This window comes from Pristiophorus japonicus, chromosome 12 (genome assembly GCF_044704955.1).
Source record: "Pristiophorus japonicus isolate sPriJap1 chromosome 12, sPriJap1.hap1, whole genome shotgun sequence".
Taxonomy (NCBI): domain Eukaryota; kingdom Metazoa; phylum Chordata; class Chondrichthyes; family Pristiophoridae; genus Pristiophorus; species Pristiophorus japonicus.
In genome coordinates, this window is record NC_091988.1 from 38,474,143 (window position 1) to 38,492,724 (window position 18,582).

General features: G+C 46.0%; 1 protein-coding gene across 1 annotated transcript in view; it reads left to right on the forward strand.

Annotated features, from left to right (window-relative positions):
- The window catches only part of LOC139277194 (constitutive coactivator of PPAR-gamma-like protein 1 homolog), a 147,278-nt gene that overhangs the window by 93,456 nt on the left and 35,240 nt on the right, over nt 1-18,582 (forward strand). Inside the window, exons 11-12 of the mRNA XM_070895322.1 lie at nt 7,068-7,317; nt 13,659-13,773. Coding sequence (XP_070751423.1) covers nt 7,068-7,317; nt 13,659-13,773 — 365 coding nt within the window. The remainder of the gene's footprint in view (nt 1-7,067; nt 7,318-13,658; nt 13,774-18,582) is intronic.

Consider the following 18,582-nt stretch of genomic DNA (forward strand, 5'->3'; position numbering starts at 1 on the left):
ATGGGGAAAAACTGGCACAGACATCAGGTTATGATGCAAAAAAATACTAACCTTAGAAAGGTCGCAACTAACTTGAGTTATGCTAGCGCAGAAACTTTGGGGAAACTTGGATATTTTAATTTATGCCCAAAAAAAAAAGAGGCGTGCGCCAAAATAACGGCGCAGATAACTGGGGAAAATTGAGCCCATAACTTTGTCACATTGTAATTGGATCCCTCCTGCCAGCGATGACGCAGCAGTACCTCAGCAGCACCTCTACATATTGGAGGGGGTACAATTACACTTAACAAGTTTATGTAAGCAGTTTACATAAATTTTGATATCTGAATATAAGTGACAAGTATATGCAGATATAAGACTTTAAATATATAACTAGTCAGTTGCCTATGGCTGCCCACAAAAATTCAGGACAAAATGAATTTCCCTCAGATTGCATTAGTGATGCAGCAGATATAACAGTGCATATAAGCTCTGACCTACTTACATTGCTATATATAGATGTGACCCATTTGTAACAATATAAAGCTCTCTTTCTCCTCCCTTTTCTTGATCCACACCCCCATGTAAATAACCCTATTCCAGGGGTGTGGTTAGCTCCCTTCTGCATAGCTACACTTGTTTGCTAGATATCCGACCAGTATCTCCAGCATTCATTTTTGTTTTGTTTTATGATAACTATGAAGCAGGGCCAATATATAAATAATAAAAAGCAAAATATTGCGCAAGTTGGAAATCTGAAATAAAAATAGAAAATGCTGGAAACACTGAGCAGGTCAAGTAACATCTGAGGAGAGAGAAACAGAGTTAGGTCATTGAACTTTCATCAGAACTGTTTCTGTCTCTGCAGAAGCTTGAGTGTTTCCAGCATTTTCTGTTTTTTTTATAAATAATTAAACTTGCACCACAGACCTCCAGTGGTCTAAATTCAAAACTTAGACCACAGAGCTCCCACTACTCTCACGATTCTGGATTCCACAGAATGGAATTGTACAAGACCAGGAAAATTGTTTATGCAGTCTGCTTTCCATTCCACATATCCAACATGCTGTCCCCGTCACACAGCCAGTCCTTGCCTGATTTCTCGTGGTCACAGGCTGCACTGAGCAGGGCAGCCTCAGAGGTGCTTAAACTGGAACAGTGAGTGGTGAGTGAGGCAGTGTGTGATGGCCCAATGGCATTTTAGTACTTAAAAACAAAACTTAGTGGAGAGTCATAAACTTAAAAATTTACCACAATGTTTATTTAAAATAAATTCTTTAAGGATCCACAGAAGGCCATAGCCAAGGGAGGAAGGATAGGCGGATGCCTGCCGACAAGTAGCAAATTTAAAACTATCAAGATATTTCAGAATTTAAAAAAATAAAGAAATCAAAACATAGAAACATAGAAAATAGGTGCAGGAGTGGGCCATTCGGCCCTTCGAGCTTTGCACCACCATTCAGTAAGATCATGGCTGATCATTCACCTCAGTACCCCTTTCCTGCTTTCTCTCCATACCCCTTGATCCTTTTAGCCGTAAGGGCCATATCTAACTCCCTCCTGAATATATCCAATGAACTGGCATCAACAACTCTCTGTGGTAGGGAACAACTCTGAGTGAAGAAGTTTCTCCTCATCTCAGTCCGAAATGGCCTACCCCTTATCCTAAGACTGTCCCCTGGTTCTGGACTTCCCCAACATCGGGAACATTCTTCCACCATCTAACCTGTCCAGTCTCTTCAGAATCTTTTAAGTTTTTATAAGATCCCCTCTCTTCCTTCTAAACTCCAGTTTATAAAGGCCCAGTTGATCCAGTCTCTCCTCATATGTCAGTTCCACCATCCGGGAATCAGTCTGGTGAACTTTTGCTGCACTCCCTCAACAGCAAGAACGTCCTTCCTCAGATTTGGAGACCAAAACTGAACACAATATTCCAGGTGAGGCTTTACCAAGGCCCTGTACAACTGCAGAAAGACCTCCCTGCTTCTATACTCAAATCCCCTAGCTATGAAGGCCAACATGCCATTTGCCTTCGTCACCGCCTGTTATATCTGCATGCCAGCCTTAAATGGCTGATGTACCATGATACCCAGGTCTCGTTGTACCTCCCTTTTTCCTAATCTGTCCCCATTCAGATAATCTGCCTTCCTGTTTTTGCCACCAAAGTGGATCACCTCACATTTATCCACATTATACTGCATCTGCCAGGTATTTGCCCACTCACCTAACCTGTCCAAGTCACCCTGCAGCCTCTTAGCATCCTCCTCACAGCTCACAACGTCACCCAGCTTAGTGTCATCTGCAAACTTGCAAATATTACACTCAATTCCTTCATCTAAATCATTGATGTATATTGTAAATAGCTGGGGTCTCAGCACTGAACCCTGCGGCACCCCACTAGTCACTGCCGGCCATTTTGAAAAGGACCCGTTTATCCCGACTCTCTCCTTCCTGTCTGCAAACCAGTTCTCTATCCATGTCAATACATTACCCCCAATACCATGTGCTTTAATTTTTGCACACTAATCTTTTGTTTGGGACCTTGTCAAAAGCTTTTTGAAAGTCCAAATACACCACATCCACTGATCCTCCCTTGTCCACTCTAATAGTTACATCCTCAAAAAATTCTAGAAGATTTGTCAAGCATGAATTCTCTTTCATAAATCCATGCTGACTTGGACCGAACCTGTTACTGCTTTCCAAATGCGTTGCTGTTTCATATTTAATTGATTCCAACATTTTCCCCACTTCTGATGTCAGGCTAACCGGTCTATAATTCCCCGTTTTCTCTCCCTCCTTTTTTAAAAAGTGGTGTTACATTAGCTATCCTCCAGTCCATAGGAACTGATCCAGAGTCAATAGAGTGTTGGAAAATGATCACCAATCCATCCACTATTTCTAGGACCACTTCCTTAAGTACTCTGGGATGCAGACTATCAGGCCCCGGGGATTTATCAGCCTTCAATCCCATCAATTTCCCGAGCACAATTTCCCGCCTAATAAGGATTTCCTTCAGTTCCTCCTTCTCATTCGACCCTCGGTCCCCAAGTATTTCCAGAAAATTATTTGTGTCTTCCTTCGTGAAGACAAAACCAAAGTATTTGTTCAACTGCTCTGCCATTTCTTTGTTCCCCATTATAAATTCACCTGAATCTGACTGCAAGGGACCTACGTTTGTCTTCACTAATCTTTTTCTCTTCACATATCTATAGAAGTTTTTGCAGTCAATTTTTATGTTCCCAGCAAGCTTCCTCTCATACTCTATTTCCTTCCTCCTAATTAAACCCTTTGTTCTCCTCTGCTGAATTCCAAATTTCTCCCAGTCCTCAGGTTTGCTGCTTTTTTTGGCCAATTTATATGCCTCTTCCTTGGATTTAACGCTATCTCTAATCTCTAATTTCCCTTGTTAGCCACGGTTGAGCCACCTTCCCCGTTTTATTTTTACTCCAGGCAGGGATGTACAATTGTTGAACTTCATCCATGTGTTCTTTAAATATCTGCCATTGCCTATCTACCATCAACCCTTTAAATATCATTCGACAGTCTATTCTAACCAATTCACATCTCATGCCATCGAAGTTACCTTTCCTTAAGTTCAGGACCCCAGTTTCTAATTAACTATGTCACTCTCCAAGTTAATAAAGAATTCTACCATATTATGGTCACTCTTCCCCAAGGGGCCTCGCACAACAAGATTGCTAATTAGTTCTTTCTCATTACACATCACCCAGTATAGGATGGCCAGCCCTCTAGTTGGTTCCTCGACATATTGGTCTAGAAAACCATCCATAATACACTCCAGGAAATCCTCCTCCACCGTACTGCTACCAGTTTGATTAGCGCAATCTATATGTAGATTAAAGTCGCCCATGATAACTGCTGTACCTTTATTGCACGCATCCCTAATTTCTTGTTTGATGTTGTCCCCGACCTCTCTATTACTGTTTGGTGGTCTGTACACAACTCCCACTAGCCTTTTCTGCCTTTGGGTATTCCACAGCTCTACCCATACAGATTCCTCATCATCCAAGCTAATGTCCTTCCTTACTATTGCGTTAACTTCCTCTTTAACCAGCAACGCTACCCCACCTCCTTTTCCTTTCTGTCTATCCTTCCTGAATATTGAATACCCCTGGATGTTGAGTTCCCAGCCTTGGTCACCCTGGAGCCATGTCTCTGTAATTCCAATTATATCATATTCGTTAATAGCTGCCTGCGCAGTTAATTCATCCACTTTATTCCGAATACTCCTCGCATTGAGGCACAGAGCCTTCAGGCTTGTCTTTTTAACATACTTTGTCCCTTTAGAATTTTGCTGTAATGTGGCCCTTTTTGATTTTGCCTTGGCTTTCTCTGCCCTCCACTTTTACTTTTCTTCTTTCTATCTTTTGCTCTGCCCCCATTTTACTTCCCTGTCTCCCTGCATAGGTTCCCATCCCCCTACCATATTAGTTTAACCCCTCCCCAACAGCACAAGCAAACACTCCCCCTAGGACATTGGTTCCGGTCCTGCCCATATGCAGACCGTCTGGTTTGTACTGGTCCCACGTCCCCCAGAACTTGTTCCAATGTCCCAGGAATTTGAATCCCTCCTTCCTGCACCACTCCTCAAGCCACGTATTCATCTCAGCTATCCTGCTATTTCTACTCTGACTAGCACGTGGCACTGGCAGCGATCCTGAGATTACTACCTTTTGAGGTCCTACTTTTTAATTTAACTCCTAGCTCCCTAAATTCAGCTTGTAGGACCTCATCCCGTTTTTTACCAATATCGTTGGTACCTATATGCACCACAACAACTGGCTGTTCATCCTCCCCCTCCCGAATGCCCTGCAGCCGCTCCGAGACATCCTTGACCCTTGCACCAGGGAGGCAAGATACCATCCTGGAGTCTCGGTTGCGACCGCAGAAATGCCTATCTATTCCCCTTACAGTAGAATCCCCTACCGCTACAGCTCTCCCACTCTTTTTCCTGCCCTCCTGTGTAGCAGAGCCACCCACGGTGCCGTGAACTTGGCTGCTGCTGCCTTTCCCTGATGAGCCATCTCCCCCAACAGTACCCAAAACGGTGAATCTGTTTTGGAGGGAGATGACCGCAGGGGACTCCTGCACTGCCTTCCTATTCCTGTTCTGCTTGATGGTCACCCATTCCCTATCTGCCTTTGTAACCTTTACCTGTGATGTGACCAACTCACTAAATATGCTATTCACGACATCCTCAGCATCGTGGATGCTCCAGTGTGAAGCCGTGCGCAGCTCCAGCCCCGTCATGCGGTCTGACAGGAGCTGCAACTGGATACACTTCCTGCATACATAGTCATCAGGGACACTGTCCCTGATTTCCCACATGGGACTGGGCTCTCCTGCCATGGCTTAACCCTTAAATTAATTTAATTTGGCAACGATGCGAAAGGTTACTTACTGATAAGAAAAAGATAAAGATAAGGGAAAAAGGGGGGTGGGGAGGAGGAGGGAGGGGGGGAGGAGGAAGAAGAAGAAGAAGAGGAGGAGGGAGGAGAGAGGAGGAGCAGGAGGGGGGTTAAGAGGAAGAGGGTGGAAAGGGGGGGAGGAGGAGGAGGTCGGAAGAAGAGGGGTGGGGAGTGGTGGAAAGGGGGGTGAGCGGAAAGAGGAGGAGGGAGGAGGAGAGGGGGTGGATAGGGAGAGGGGGGAAGGAGGAGAGGGAGTGGAGAGGAGAGGGGGAAGGAGGAGAGGGAGTGAGGAGGAGAGGGGGTGGATAGGAGGAGAGGAAAAGGGAGGTCGAGAAGAGGATGCGGGGAGGAGGGAGAAAGGAGGGGGGGGGGGGGCGGGGGAGATGGAAGTACCCTCTTGATCAAATGGTACAAATCCTTTGGAAGGTCTGGAGCCAGCCCCTTGGACTTCAGTATCCTGAGGATCTTGTTCCCAGGAACAAAACGCGCCTAGGACCATGGGAATCCTTTTTTATTGATTCAGTGAGCTTGGATTTTATTCTGAGTCCTTTCAATCTTTTCCTTTTGGAAGGCTGCGTCCATCTTCAGGATTCATCGCCAAGGAACAACGAGAGCTCTTGGACAAGCAAAGCCTGTCCCCAAACAGCGGGCTACGTTAAACAGACGAGCCCTGCCCCTGTTCCCGCCCCGCCCTGTTCCCGCCCCGCCCCGCCCTACTCCTGTCCTACCCCCAATCTCTTTGCTTTCCTGCTATTCCCGCCCCCCCGAACATCTCCGAGACAGTCCCAAGGAACACTCGATGGCCTCAGTCAGTGAGAGCAATCAAGGCTTCGATGACATTTCCCAGTTGCTCCCGGAGACTACGCTCTGCTGCACTTTGAGAAATCTCCATCTCGTTCATAATGAATTTGACATCTTCCTTCTTGATGGTCACTTTTGCCAGCTCCTTCTCCATTTCTTGTTTGGCTTTCTGTTCCCGGGATCTCCTGTCTCCGATGACAGACATTGTCGTCTCCAGGTCCGAGCTCAAGATCTCCTTCTCCTCCGCATAGTCGGTCACCCGCTCCAGGAACCTATTCGGCCAGGACTAGGGGAGGTGTGCTTTGGACCCCTCCCACATAGCCTGCAGAGATTCAGGGGCTAGGAGCCACTGCACATGCGCGCACAGTCTAGTGCCCATGTGCAGAGGTCCCGGCACTGTTCTCAGCGCCGGGACCTGGCTCCGACCCCCCCCCCCCCTCACTGGATGTGGTGTGCTACGCTTAGGCTGAAGACGTCCTGAGTAACGGGGAGCATTCCTCATTAAGTTTTAGCTGCGCTTTTTGTTTCAGAAAGTCGCGCCGGTCTAAGTGTCGCAGCAAACTTGGACCCTAATGTGGAGATAGGAAATTATAAGGGGAAAAAGTTGATACAAAATGATACCAGTAATTCATGTGGTCCAGCTAGGAAGTGCATGCAGACACAAGATAGATATAATATACATGTGCGCAGTGTACATGTGTGCCTTGGGAGTTGCTTGTTACCTTGAAATGCATCAGTTTTTCTAATGGCACTGAAAAATAATGTTGCAAGTTCTTGTCATTTGGAAATTAAGTAACATCTCAAGTTAATAAAATTTATTGTGCAGAAAATTCAGTCAATCTCTCTTATATTTTTCAGTTCCCCCAGTTTTAGTGAAGGAATGGGCTGCTTACAAGGGGAAATCACCCCAGACTCCAGAACTGGTTGAAGCACTTGCTTTTAGAGAGTGGACGTGCCCCAACTTAAAGAAGTTATGGCTAGGAAAAGCTGTGGAGGATAAAAACAGAAGAATGCGGGCATTTCTTGCCTGCATGAGATCAGACACACCAGCTATGCTTAATCCCTCAAATGTCCCAACGCATCTTCTTGTACTTTGCTGTGTGTTACGGTAAGTGTAGCGCACAGAATAACAGTGAAAGAGAACGGATTGGTTTTTTTAATTGGGTACATTTTTGCATAATGTTAAGTGCCCAAGAAGTAAAATTTGAATATAAGAACATAAGAAATAGAAACAGGAGTAGGCCATACGGCCCCTCGAGCCTGCTCCGCCATTTAATAAGATCATGGCTGATCTGATCATGGACTCAGCTCCACTTCCCTGCCCACTTCCCATAACCCTTTATTGTTTAAGAAACTGTCTATTTATGTCTTAAATTTATTCAATGTCCCAGCTTCCACAGCTCTTTGAGGCAGCGAATTACACAGATTTACAACCATCAGAGAAGAAATTTCTCCTCATCTCAGTTTTAAATGGGCGACCCCTTATTCTAAGATCATGCCCTCTAGTTCTAGTCTCTCCTATCAGTGGAAACATTCTCTCTGCATCCACCTTGTCAAGACCCCTCATAATCTTATATGTTTCGATAAAATCACCTCTCATTCTTCTGAATTTCATTGAGTATAGGCCCAGCCTACTCAACCTTTCCTCATAAGTCAACCCCCTCATCTCCGGAATCAACCTAGTGAACCTTCTCTGAACTGCCTCCAAAGCAATATATCCTTTTGTAAATATGGGAACCAAAACTGCACGCAGTATTCCAGGCGTGGCCTCACCAATACCCTATATAACTGTAGCGAGACTTCCCTGCTTTTATACTCCATCCCCTTTACAATAAAGGCCAAGATTCCATTGGCCTTGTTGATCACTTGCTGTACCTGCATACTAACCTTTTATGTTTCATGCACAAGTACTTCCAGGTCCTGCTCTTCTGCAGCACTTTGCACTTTCTCCATTTAAATAATAACTTGCTCTTGGATTTTTTTTTTCTGCCAAAGTGCATGACCTCACACTTTCCAACATTATATTCCATCTGCCAAATTTTTGCCCACTCACTTAACCTGTCTGTGTCCTTTTGCAGGTTTTTTGTGTCCTCCTCACACATTGCTTTTCCTCCCATCTTTGTATCGTCAGCAAACTTAGCTACTACACTCAGTCCCTTCCTCCAAGTCGTTAATATAGATTGTAAATAGTTGAGGTCCCAGCACTGATCCCTGCAGCACCCCACTAGTTACTGGTTGCCAACCAGAGAATGAACCATTTATCCCGACTCTCTGTTAGTTAGCCAATCCTCTATCCATGCTAATACATTACCCCCAACCCCGACCCAGAGAACTTTTATCTTGTGCAATAACTTTTTATGTGGCACCTTGTCAAAATGCCTTTTGGAAGTCCAAATACACAACATCCACTGGTTCCCCTTTATCCACGCAATATGCATTTCTGAAATATAATTGAATTGATAGGATTCTGTATAACTGTTTGTTCTTAATCTTTGAAAATTTGTTTTGTGTTCAGTATTTTGTTTAAAAAAAATTACAGAACACAATGAAGTGTGGAGTCTAATTCTTTGCAATACACAAACACATTGCCCTTTGCACGATATATTCTTGGGGGGGAAACATCGTACGTGGTTATCTTTTTCATTTTCTTACCTATTAAATTATGAAAACATTTGAGATCCCAGTTTAAAAACTGGAGATTAGTCATAATGGGCCCAAGTTTCGAGCCGCGCCTAGAACGGCGCAGTCCCGACCTGGACGCCCGTTTTTCGCGCCACAAAGTGCACCTAAAGAAAACCTCCAGATTCTCCACCTCCCTGCAGGTCTTCTGGCCCTCGGCGCAGCGCAGCACGAGCTGTAGGGGGCGGAGCCAGGTCCCTACGCTGAAAACAGTGCCGGGACCGCTGCACATGCGCACTACAGTGGGCGCGCAAGTGCAGTAGCTCCAGGCGACCGAAACTGTGTGGGAGGGGCCCGAAGCACGCAGCCCCTAGCCCTGGCCGAATAGCCTCACTGGGGCTGCGTGCATAAGACTCCTCCCTCGGCCAGCTCCTGCTTCCTCCCGACCCGACGCAACTCCCGCTTCCAGCCTCCAGACCGGACCGGAGCCGACACTGACCCGACTCCCGCTCCCCCCGCCCCCGGACCCGACCCAACTCCCGCTCCCCCCCCCCCCCCCTGCCCTGCCCCCGGACTGGACCCGACTCCTGCTCCCCCCTGCCTCCGGACCCGACCCGACTCATGCTCCCCGCCCCCCAGTCCCGACCCCCGCTTCCCCCCGACCTGACCTCCCTCCTGAATGGGTACTTTTCAGAATGGCAGGCAGTGACTAGTGGGGTACCGCAAGGTTCTGTGCTGGGGCCCCAGCTGTTTACACTGTACATTAATGATTTAGATGAGGGGATTAAATGTAGTATCTCCAAATTTGCGGATGACACTAAGTTGGGTGGCAGTGTGAGCTGCGAGGAGGATGCTGTGAGGCTGCAGAGCGACTTGGATAGGTTAGGTGAGTGGGCAAATGCATGGCAGATGAAGTATAATGTGGATAAATGTGAGGTTATCCACTTTGGTGGTAAAAACAGAGAGACAGACTATTATCTGAATGGTGACAGATTATCTGAATGGTGACAGAGGTGCAAAGAGACCTGGGTGTCATGGTACATCAGTCATTGAAGGTTGGCATGCAAGTGCAGCAGGCGGTTAAGAAAGCAAATGGCATGTTGGCCTTCATAGCGAGGGGATTTGAGTACAGGGGCAGGGAGGTGTTGCTACAGTTGTACAGGGCATTGGTGAGGCCACACCTGGAGTATTGTGTACAGTTTTGGTCTCCTAACCTGAGGAAGGACATTCTTGCTATTGAGGGAGCGCAGCGAAGGTTCACCAGACTGATTCCCGGGATGGCGGGACTGACCTATCAAGAAAGACTGGATCAACTGGGCTTGTATTCACTGGAGTTCAGAAGAATGAGAGGGGACCTCATAGAAACATTTAAAATTCTGATGGGGTTAGACAGGTTAGATGCAGGAAGAATGTTCCCAATGTTGGGGAAGTCCAGAACCAGAGGTCACAGTCTAAGGATAAAGGGGTAAGCCATTTAGGACCGAGATACGGAGGAACTTCTTCACCCAGAGAGTGGTGAACCTGTGGAATTCTCTACCACAGAAAGTTGTTGAGGCCAATTCACTAAATATATTCAAAAAGGAGTTAGATGAGGTCCTTACTACTAGGGGGATCAAGGGGTATGGTGAGAAAGCAGGAATGGGGCACTGAAGTTGAATGTTCAGCCATGAACTCATTGAATGGCAGTGCAGGCTAGAAGGGCCGAATGGCCTACTCCTGCACCTACTTTCTATGTTTCTATGAACCGAACCGAACGACCTCCCGCTCCCCCCCCACCCCCGACCCGACCCAACGCCACCTACCTGTGAATCTGGTGCTGGGGACGGGCCCTGCCCGAAGTCTCTGGCCCGGCCCGTTCAGCCTCCCTCCCCCTTCTCCTTCCCCTTTCTTCCCCCCCCCCCCCCCCAACATATCCTTCCCCCCCCCCCACATATCCTTCCCCCACCCCCACATATCCTTCCGCCCCCCCACATATCCTTCCGCCCCCCCACATATCCTTCCCCCCCACCACATATCCTTCCCCCCCCACCACATATCCTTCCCCCCCCCCACATATCCTTCCCCCCCCCCACATATCCTTCCCCCCCCCACATATCCTTTCCCCCCCCAGATATCCTTCCCCCCCCCCCATCTCCTTTCCTCCCCCCCCCATCTCCTTTCCTCCCCCCCCCATCTCCTTTCTCCCCCCCCCCCATCTCCTTTCTCCCCCCACCCCATCTCCTTTCTCCCCCCACCCCATCTCCTTTCTCCCCCCCACCCCATCTCCTTTCTCCCCCCACCCCATCTCCTTTCTCCCCCCACCCCATCTCCTTTCTCCCCCCACCCCATCTCCTTTCTCCCCCCACCCCATCTCCTTTCTCCCCCCACCCCATCTTCTTTCTCCCCCCACCCCATCTTCTTTCTCCCCCCACCCCATCTTCTTTCTCCCCCCCACCCCATCTCCTTTCTCCCCCCACCCCATCTCCTTTCTCCCCCCACCCCATCTCCTTTCTCCCCCCACCCCATCTCCTTTCTCCCCCCACCCCATCTCCTTTCTCCCCCCACCCCATCTCCTTTCTCCCCCCACCCCATCTCCTTTCTCCCCCCACCCCATCTCCTTTCTCCCCCCACCCCATCTCCTTTCTCCCCCCACCCCATCTCCTTTCTCCCCCCACCCCATCTCCTTTCTCCCCCCACCCCATCTCCTTTCTCCCCCCACCCCATCTCCTTTCTCCCCCCACCCCATCTCCTTTCTCCCCCACCCCATCTCCTTTCTCCCCCCACCCCATCTCCTTTCTCCCCCCACCCCATCTCCTTTCTCCCCCCACCCCATCTCCTTTCTCCCCCCACCCCATCTCCTTTCTCCCCCCACCCCATCTCCTTTCTCCCCCCACCCCATCTCCTTTCTCCCCCCACCCCATCTCCTTTCTCCCCCCACCCCATCTCCTTTCTCCCCCCACCCCATCTCCTTTCTCCCCCCACCCCATCTCCTTTCTCCCCCCACCCCATCTCCTTTCTCCCCCCACCCCATCTCCTTTCTCCCCCCACCCCATCTCCTTTCTCCCCCCACCCCATCTCCTTTCTCCCCCCACCCCATCTCCTTTCTCCCCCCACCCCATCTCCTTTCTCCCCTGCTCCCCCATCCCTCCCCCTGCTCCCCCATCCCTCCCCCTGCTCCCCCATCCCTCTCTCCGCTCCCCCCCTCTCTCCTTCTACCCCCCTCCCCTCGCTGTCAGAAACACAGACACTGACAGAGAATGACACACAGACAGACAGAGAGATAGAGACACTGACAGAGACACACTGGGGGTAGGGGGGGGCATCCCAGCACGCTGTTGGAGAGCTCCCGGTGCTGCAGTCGGTAAGTAGAAAATGTTTTATTTATTGATTTAAAAAAATATATTTCTTAGTAATTTTTTTTGATTGATTTATTGGTTGATTTATTGATGTATTTATCATTTATTATTGATGATGGCTCTTTATTTGTAAAACTGAAGTGTTTAATGTTTGTAAACTTCCCTTTAAACCCCCCCCCCCCCCCATTCCCTACGCCTGATTTGTAACCTACGCCTGATTTTCTAAAGTGTAGACAAGGTTTTTTCGAGTGTACAAAAATCTTCACTTACTCCATTCTAAGTTAGTTTGGAGTAAGTTTTCACTGACGAAACTTTGAAAACAGGCGTAAGTGGCCGGACACGCCCCCTTTTTGAAAATAAAATTCTGTTCCAAAGTGAAACTGTTCTAACTGACTAGAACTGGAGCAAACTAAATGACAAGAATTCCAATATCTAAGATACTCCGTTCTACACCAGTTGCTCCTAAAAATCAGGAGCAAATCATGTGGAAACTTGGGGCCTTTATTACTGGTTGGTGAATCAGTCTTAAGGGAACAAAAACTCAAGATTAGAAGCTGAAAGGGGGAGTTAAGAACTATTTTCCTGCAAATAGCTATTACAATATGGAATACATTAACACTTTTTTAAAAAAAAAGTGAAGTCAGCATTTAAGTGAGAATTAAATTAGTACTTGGGAAAATAATGAAGGTTATGGGGAACCATAACAACATAAGAAATAGGAGCAGGAGTAGGCCCTTCGAACTTGCTCCGCCATTCAATACGATCATGGCTGAAAGAGCAGGGAAGTGGGATCATATTCAAAATCTCCATTGTAGAGCTGGAATAGGCACAATTGGCCAAACATCGTGCTTTGAAATTTCTCTATAATTTTGTCCCTATAAATTGCATATTTTAATCAGCATAAAAATAATTTTTGGAAGATTTTGCACCCTGTTAAAATGCTTGTGCTGTTTAGTCTGTAACGTTATGTTCCCATTGCATTTTTTTGTTTTGATTTTCTTTACAGTACTCTTGATTCATTCTGGTGTCTTAGTTAATTTTTAGACAGAAATACAGTGAAAGTACTTGCTAAGTGTTGTACCAAATACTACTGGTCACAAGAATATTTAGGAGTAAGTAATTTGGCCCACAAGCCTTTTTCATTTTATCCAAATCACATCAACTAGTCTTCTCAACATATTCCTCAATCACTTCAACATCATCAGATGCCCCTTGAACTGAAAAACTATTGGCTTCACTTTTTGTGCACTGACATCTGAAAAACTACATACACATTTAGATGTCATTATATCATGAGCAGTTAGTTGGGATATGGTTGGAGGTGTATGTATATTTTTGTTTAAACTGTCAAAATGTTGACCCAAGAAAACCTTATTTTAAAAAAAGACATAATGAGCATTTATTCATCTACTTATGGATGGAATGTCATTGTTTTTAAATAGCCTGATCTGATTTGAAAATGAACTGAAAGCGTGTGTTTATATACCCCTTACAGCTACTTGTTGCAGTGGCCAGGGGTGAGGATCCTGCGTCGCCATGAACTTGATGCATTCCTTGCGCAGGCTTTATCTCCTAAACTTTATGAACCAGATCAGCTGCAGGAGCTTAAGGTAATCAAAACAAAAAGCATTTGATAAAAACTGATTTTTTTAAAATTTTGCATTGTGTTAGTATGTTTATTTTAGTAGTATGAAATTAGCAGAAGCCAAAATAGGAAGTTGGGAAAAAAACATCATTTTCTGAAGCATGCTATATTTGCAACTGCTATAAAGTGCTTTCTCTTCACTTTAAGTGAAGTTTGACAATTTTAATAGCTTTATATCTGATTGTAATCTTTAGGACTGCAAAAATGTTTGCAAAATTTTGAAACTGTGTTTCTAATCATGTAAATATTACATTATTTTGCCATTTACTTGAGTAAGGTGGTCTCTGTCCCTGAGGAAGGATATACTTGCCTTGGAGGCGGTGCAACAAAGATTCACTAGATTGATTCCTGGGATGAGAGGATTGTCCTTTGAGAGATTGAATAGATTAGGCCTGTACTCTCTGGCGTTTAGAAGAATGAGGGATCATCTTATTGAAACATATAAGATAGTGAGGGGGATTGACTGGGTAGTTGCTGAGAGGTTGCTTCCTCTGGCTGGAGAGCCTAGAACTAGGGGTCATAGTGTCAGAATAAGGGATCGGCCATTTAAGAATGAGATGAGGATGAATTTCTTCTTTCAGAGGGTTATGACTAGAATTCTCTGCCCCAAAGGGCATGAATGCTGAGTTGTTGAGTATATTCAAGGCTGAGATAGATAGATTTTTGGACTCTCGGGGAATCAAGGGATCTGGAAATCAGGCAGTAAAGTGGAGTTGAGATCGAAGATCAGCCATGATCTTATTGAATGGCAGAGCAGACTCGAAAGGCTGTATGGCCTCCTCCTGCTCTTAATTCTTATGTGAAGGAGCTAATGGGGAATACAACTGAGTGAACTCTTATCAAAGTTTATTTGAACATAACATAAGAAATAGGAGCAGGAGTAGGCCATATGGCCTCTTGAGCCTGCTCCGCCAGTCAACAAGATCATGGCTGATCTGATCTCAACTCTACTTTCCTGCCTGTTCCCCATAACCCTTGACTCCCCCCTAGTTCAAGAATCTGTCTATCTCAGCCTTGAATATATTCAACGACTCAGCCTCCACCGCTCTCAGGGGTAGAGAATTCCAAAGATTTACGACTCTCAGAGAGAAGAAATTCCTCATCTCCGACTTAAATGGGTGACCCCTCATTCTGAAACTGTGGCCCCTAGTTCTAGATTCCCCACAAGGGGAAACATCCTCTCAGCATCTACCGTCAATTTGGCCGGCTGCCACGCGGGAAACGAAAGAAAACATTTATAATGAGGCCCTGCCATTAAATTCAGCAGGATCTCTACGTCCCTGGTCTCGACACGCTCTCCCGCTCCCTCCCCGTAAACACCGGCCCCCTGCAGTCTGTCACTGCTCCAGCTAGCAACTAAATGCAGTTAGAGCACTTTGAATCATTTTCTACAGTTAATAGATAGAAAATGCGGTCGGAGGCTTCCTGCGAGCGGATGCCTCCGACCTGCAAAAAATCTACGAATTTACCTGGTGGTCCGGGACATTCGTAGATTCGCGCTCCTGGGCCTCTGCGGGTACCTGCAGTCGAGACCCACGTATCCCAGGGGCGCATGCAATTCGCAAGCACCCCTGGGATCACATGGGCTGGCCAAACCAATAAACGAATAGAATCCCCATTCATACTTGGGGTTTCCGTTTGCACGGAACTCCCATAAGTATGAATGGGGAACACATGAAATAATTTTTTTTTTAATTACATAATTAAAATGAATTAAAATGCCATTTAATTAAATATATTAAACAAAAATCTAATTCTTGGGCTTGAATTCGCACATGCGTCCGTGGGGTCCCTGCAAGTTCCAGGTTTAGGTCTGTGAAGCGCATGTTCCTAAACCCAGAACTTGCCATCTTTCTCTTGACAGATCCACCGCGTCTGAAACTAAAGGACCTCCGCAGCTGGAGAGTTGGACTATTTGCCCAACTCCTGCCCAGCGAATGTACTTAAAATTTATCTGCATAAGACCTTTAAAGTACAGAAAAATACAATTTAAAAAATAATTTAAACATTTAAAAGCCTGTACGGTAACTTTAATTTTAGACCCTTTAAAATATGTACATTTATTTTTCAAAAAATTCAATTTTTTGTTTTAAATAATTAATTAAATTCCATTTTTGTTAATTTGAAATCTGTGATTTTTTTTTAATAGATATTTTCAGTGTTTGTATTTTTGGGGATATTCCCATTCATACTTATGGTGGTTCCGTATATACGGAACTCACATGAGTGAATGGGGATCCCCCTACTCTGATAGGTTGGGCCGGCCCACGTGATCCCAATGATGCGTACAAAACCCATACGCTCCTGGAATACGTGTGCCTCTACACTGGCCTTCGTGTAGAGGCCCAGGACCGCAAGTCTCTGAATCTTCGGGACCACCGGGTACTTTTGTCGAAATTTTGGCGACCGGAGGCATCTGTCCGTGGGAAGCCTCCGACCGCAAATTCTGGGCCTATATGATTTTTAGGAGGCTAAAAAAATAAACTTAACATTGGACAGGGTTTTTAATGTATAAATGAGTGATAACATTTTATTTTTCTATTTTTTTTTAAACTCTTGCGCTGGTAAAAACTGCTTTAACCAGGCATTAGAATTTCAAGGGCATTCGCTGAGCAGAAGTTTGGCAAATAGCCCAACACTCTCCACCCGCGGAGGCCCTTTTCGTTCTGATTCGTACGATCTGTAGGGGCCGGAAATTCAGTTCCAGTGTTTTGAAGGCTATCTGGAAGCTAACACAGCAGTACAAAATTTATAACTACGGGATCACAGATTTTGTGTTACAGAGGTGCCTATCCCATCAATTTACTTCCTTCAACACGGATTTATGAAAGGGAAAATTGTGTTTGACAAATTTGTTCGAGTTGTTTGATGTTATAACTAGCAGGGTAGACAAGGGGCACCATTGGATTTAGTGTATTTGGATTTTCAAGAGGTTATTACACAAAATTAGGGCTCATGGGATTGGGAGTAATAAATTAGCATGGATTGAGGATTGGTTAACAGAAAACAGAGAGTAGGAATAAAGGGCCATTTTCGGATTGGCAGGCTTTAACTAGTGGGGTTCCGCAAGGATCAGTGCTTAGGCCTCGGCTATTTACAATCTGTATCATTGACTTAAGATGAGGGACCATGTGGAATGTATCCTAGTTTTGTTGTCAAACCTGGTGAGAAAGTAAGCTTTGTGAAAAGGAATATAGACAGGTTAAGTGAGTGGGCAAGAACATGGCAGATGGAATCCAATGTGGAGAAATATAGGCCCTAAGTTTCCACATGATTTGCGCCTGATGTTTAGGAGCAACTGGTGGAGAATGGACTATCTTAGAAATCGCAATTCTCCACATTTTTTTTTCTGCAGTTCTAGTCAGTTAGAACAGTTTCACTTTGGAACAGAATTTTTTCTTCAAAAGGGGGCGTGTCTGGCCACTGACGCCTGATTTCAAAGTTTCCACAGTGAAAACGTACTCCAAACTAACTTAGAATGGAGCAAGTGAAGATTTTTGTAGAACTGAAAAAACCTTGTCTACACATTAAAAAATCAGGCGCAGGTTACAAATTAGGCGTCCAGAACGAGGTGGGGGGGGGAAGGGAAGTCATTAAATTCTACAATCAATCCTTATTTATACTTATACAAATATTATACAAATAAATCCAACCTGAATAAACATTTATAAGCAAAGAAAAGATTAAATAAACCATCTTCCTACCTGTGTGAAAGTGCTTCAGCCAGGGAGAATGCTGCAGGAAGCCTCACAAGTTGAGGCAGCTGTTCCCGACGGCGGGGGGGGGGGGAGGAGGCAGTGAGAAGGCTGCAGGAAGCCTCACAAGGGGGGGAGGCCGTCGGGAAATGGCTGCCTCAACTTCTGAGGCTTCCTGCAGCCTTCTCACTGCTGCAAGAAGCCTCAGAGCTGATGTGCTGATGGCAATGTGCTTTTATTAAAAAATGTTCAAAAATTAAACAGCTACAAAGAACTACAAAAATGGCCGGGTGCCAATGTTTCCTTCACACTGCACGTGCGCGAACGCTCCAACGCGCACGCGCAGGGTTGCCGGCAGGAAAAAAAACTAATTTAAATGGTACCCGCCCCCTCCCACTTACAAAATCGGCACGAGTGGTAGGCTCCGCCCCCCTGGGCGCCGCGCCAAGCTGCCATGGAGCTGCAGGGCGCTCCAGAATCACGCGGGTTTTTTTCGGCGCGAAAAGCGGGCGCCCAGCTCGGAGGGGCGCCCGTTTTGTAGCGTGTGGAAACTTGGGGCCATGATATCTACTTCGGTAGGACAATAGAAAAGCAGAATATTTTTTAAATGGTGATAAACTGCGTAATGTTGGTATTCAGAGGGGTCTGGGTGTCCTTGTACACAAGTCACAGAAAGGTTCACTAGACTGATTTCCTGGGATGAGGGGATTGTCCTATGACAAGTGATTGAGTGGACTAGGCCTATATTCTCTAGATTTAGAAGAATGAGGGGCGATCTTATTTAAACATTAAAATTTCTTAAGAGGCTTGACAGGGTAGCTGCTGGGAGGATGTTTTCCCTGAACGAAGGGTCACAGTCTCAGAATAAGGAGTTGGCCATTTAAGTCTGAAATGAGAAATTTCTTCACTCAAAGGGTTGTGAATCTTTAGAATTCTCTACCCTAGAGGACTATGGATGCTGAGTCATTGAGTATATTCATGACAGAGATTGCTTGATTTTTGGTTTCTAAGGGAATCGAGGGATATGAGGATAGTGCTGGAAGGTTAAGGTAGATCAGCCATGATATTGAATGGTGGAG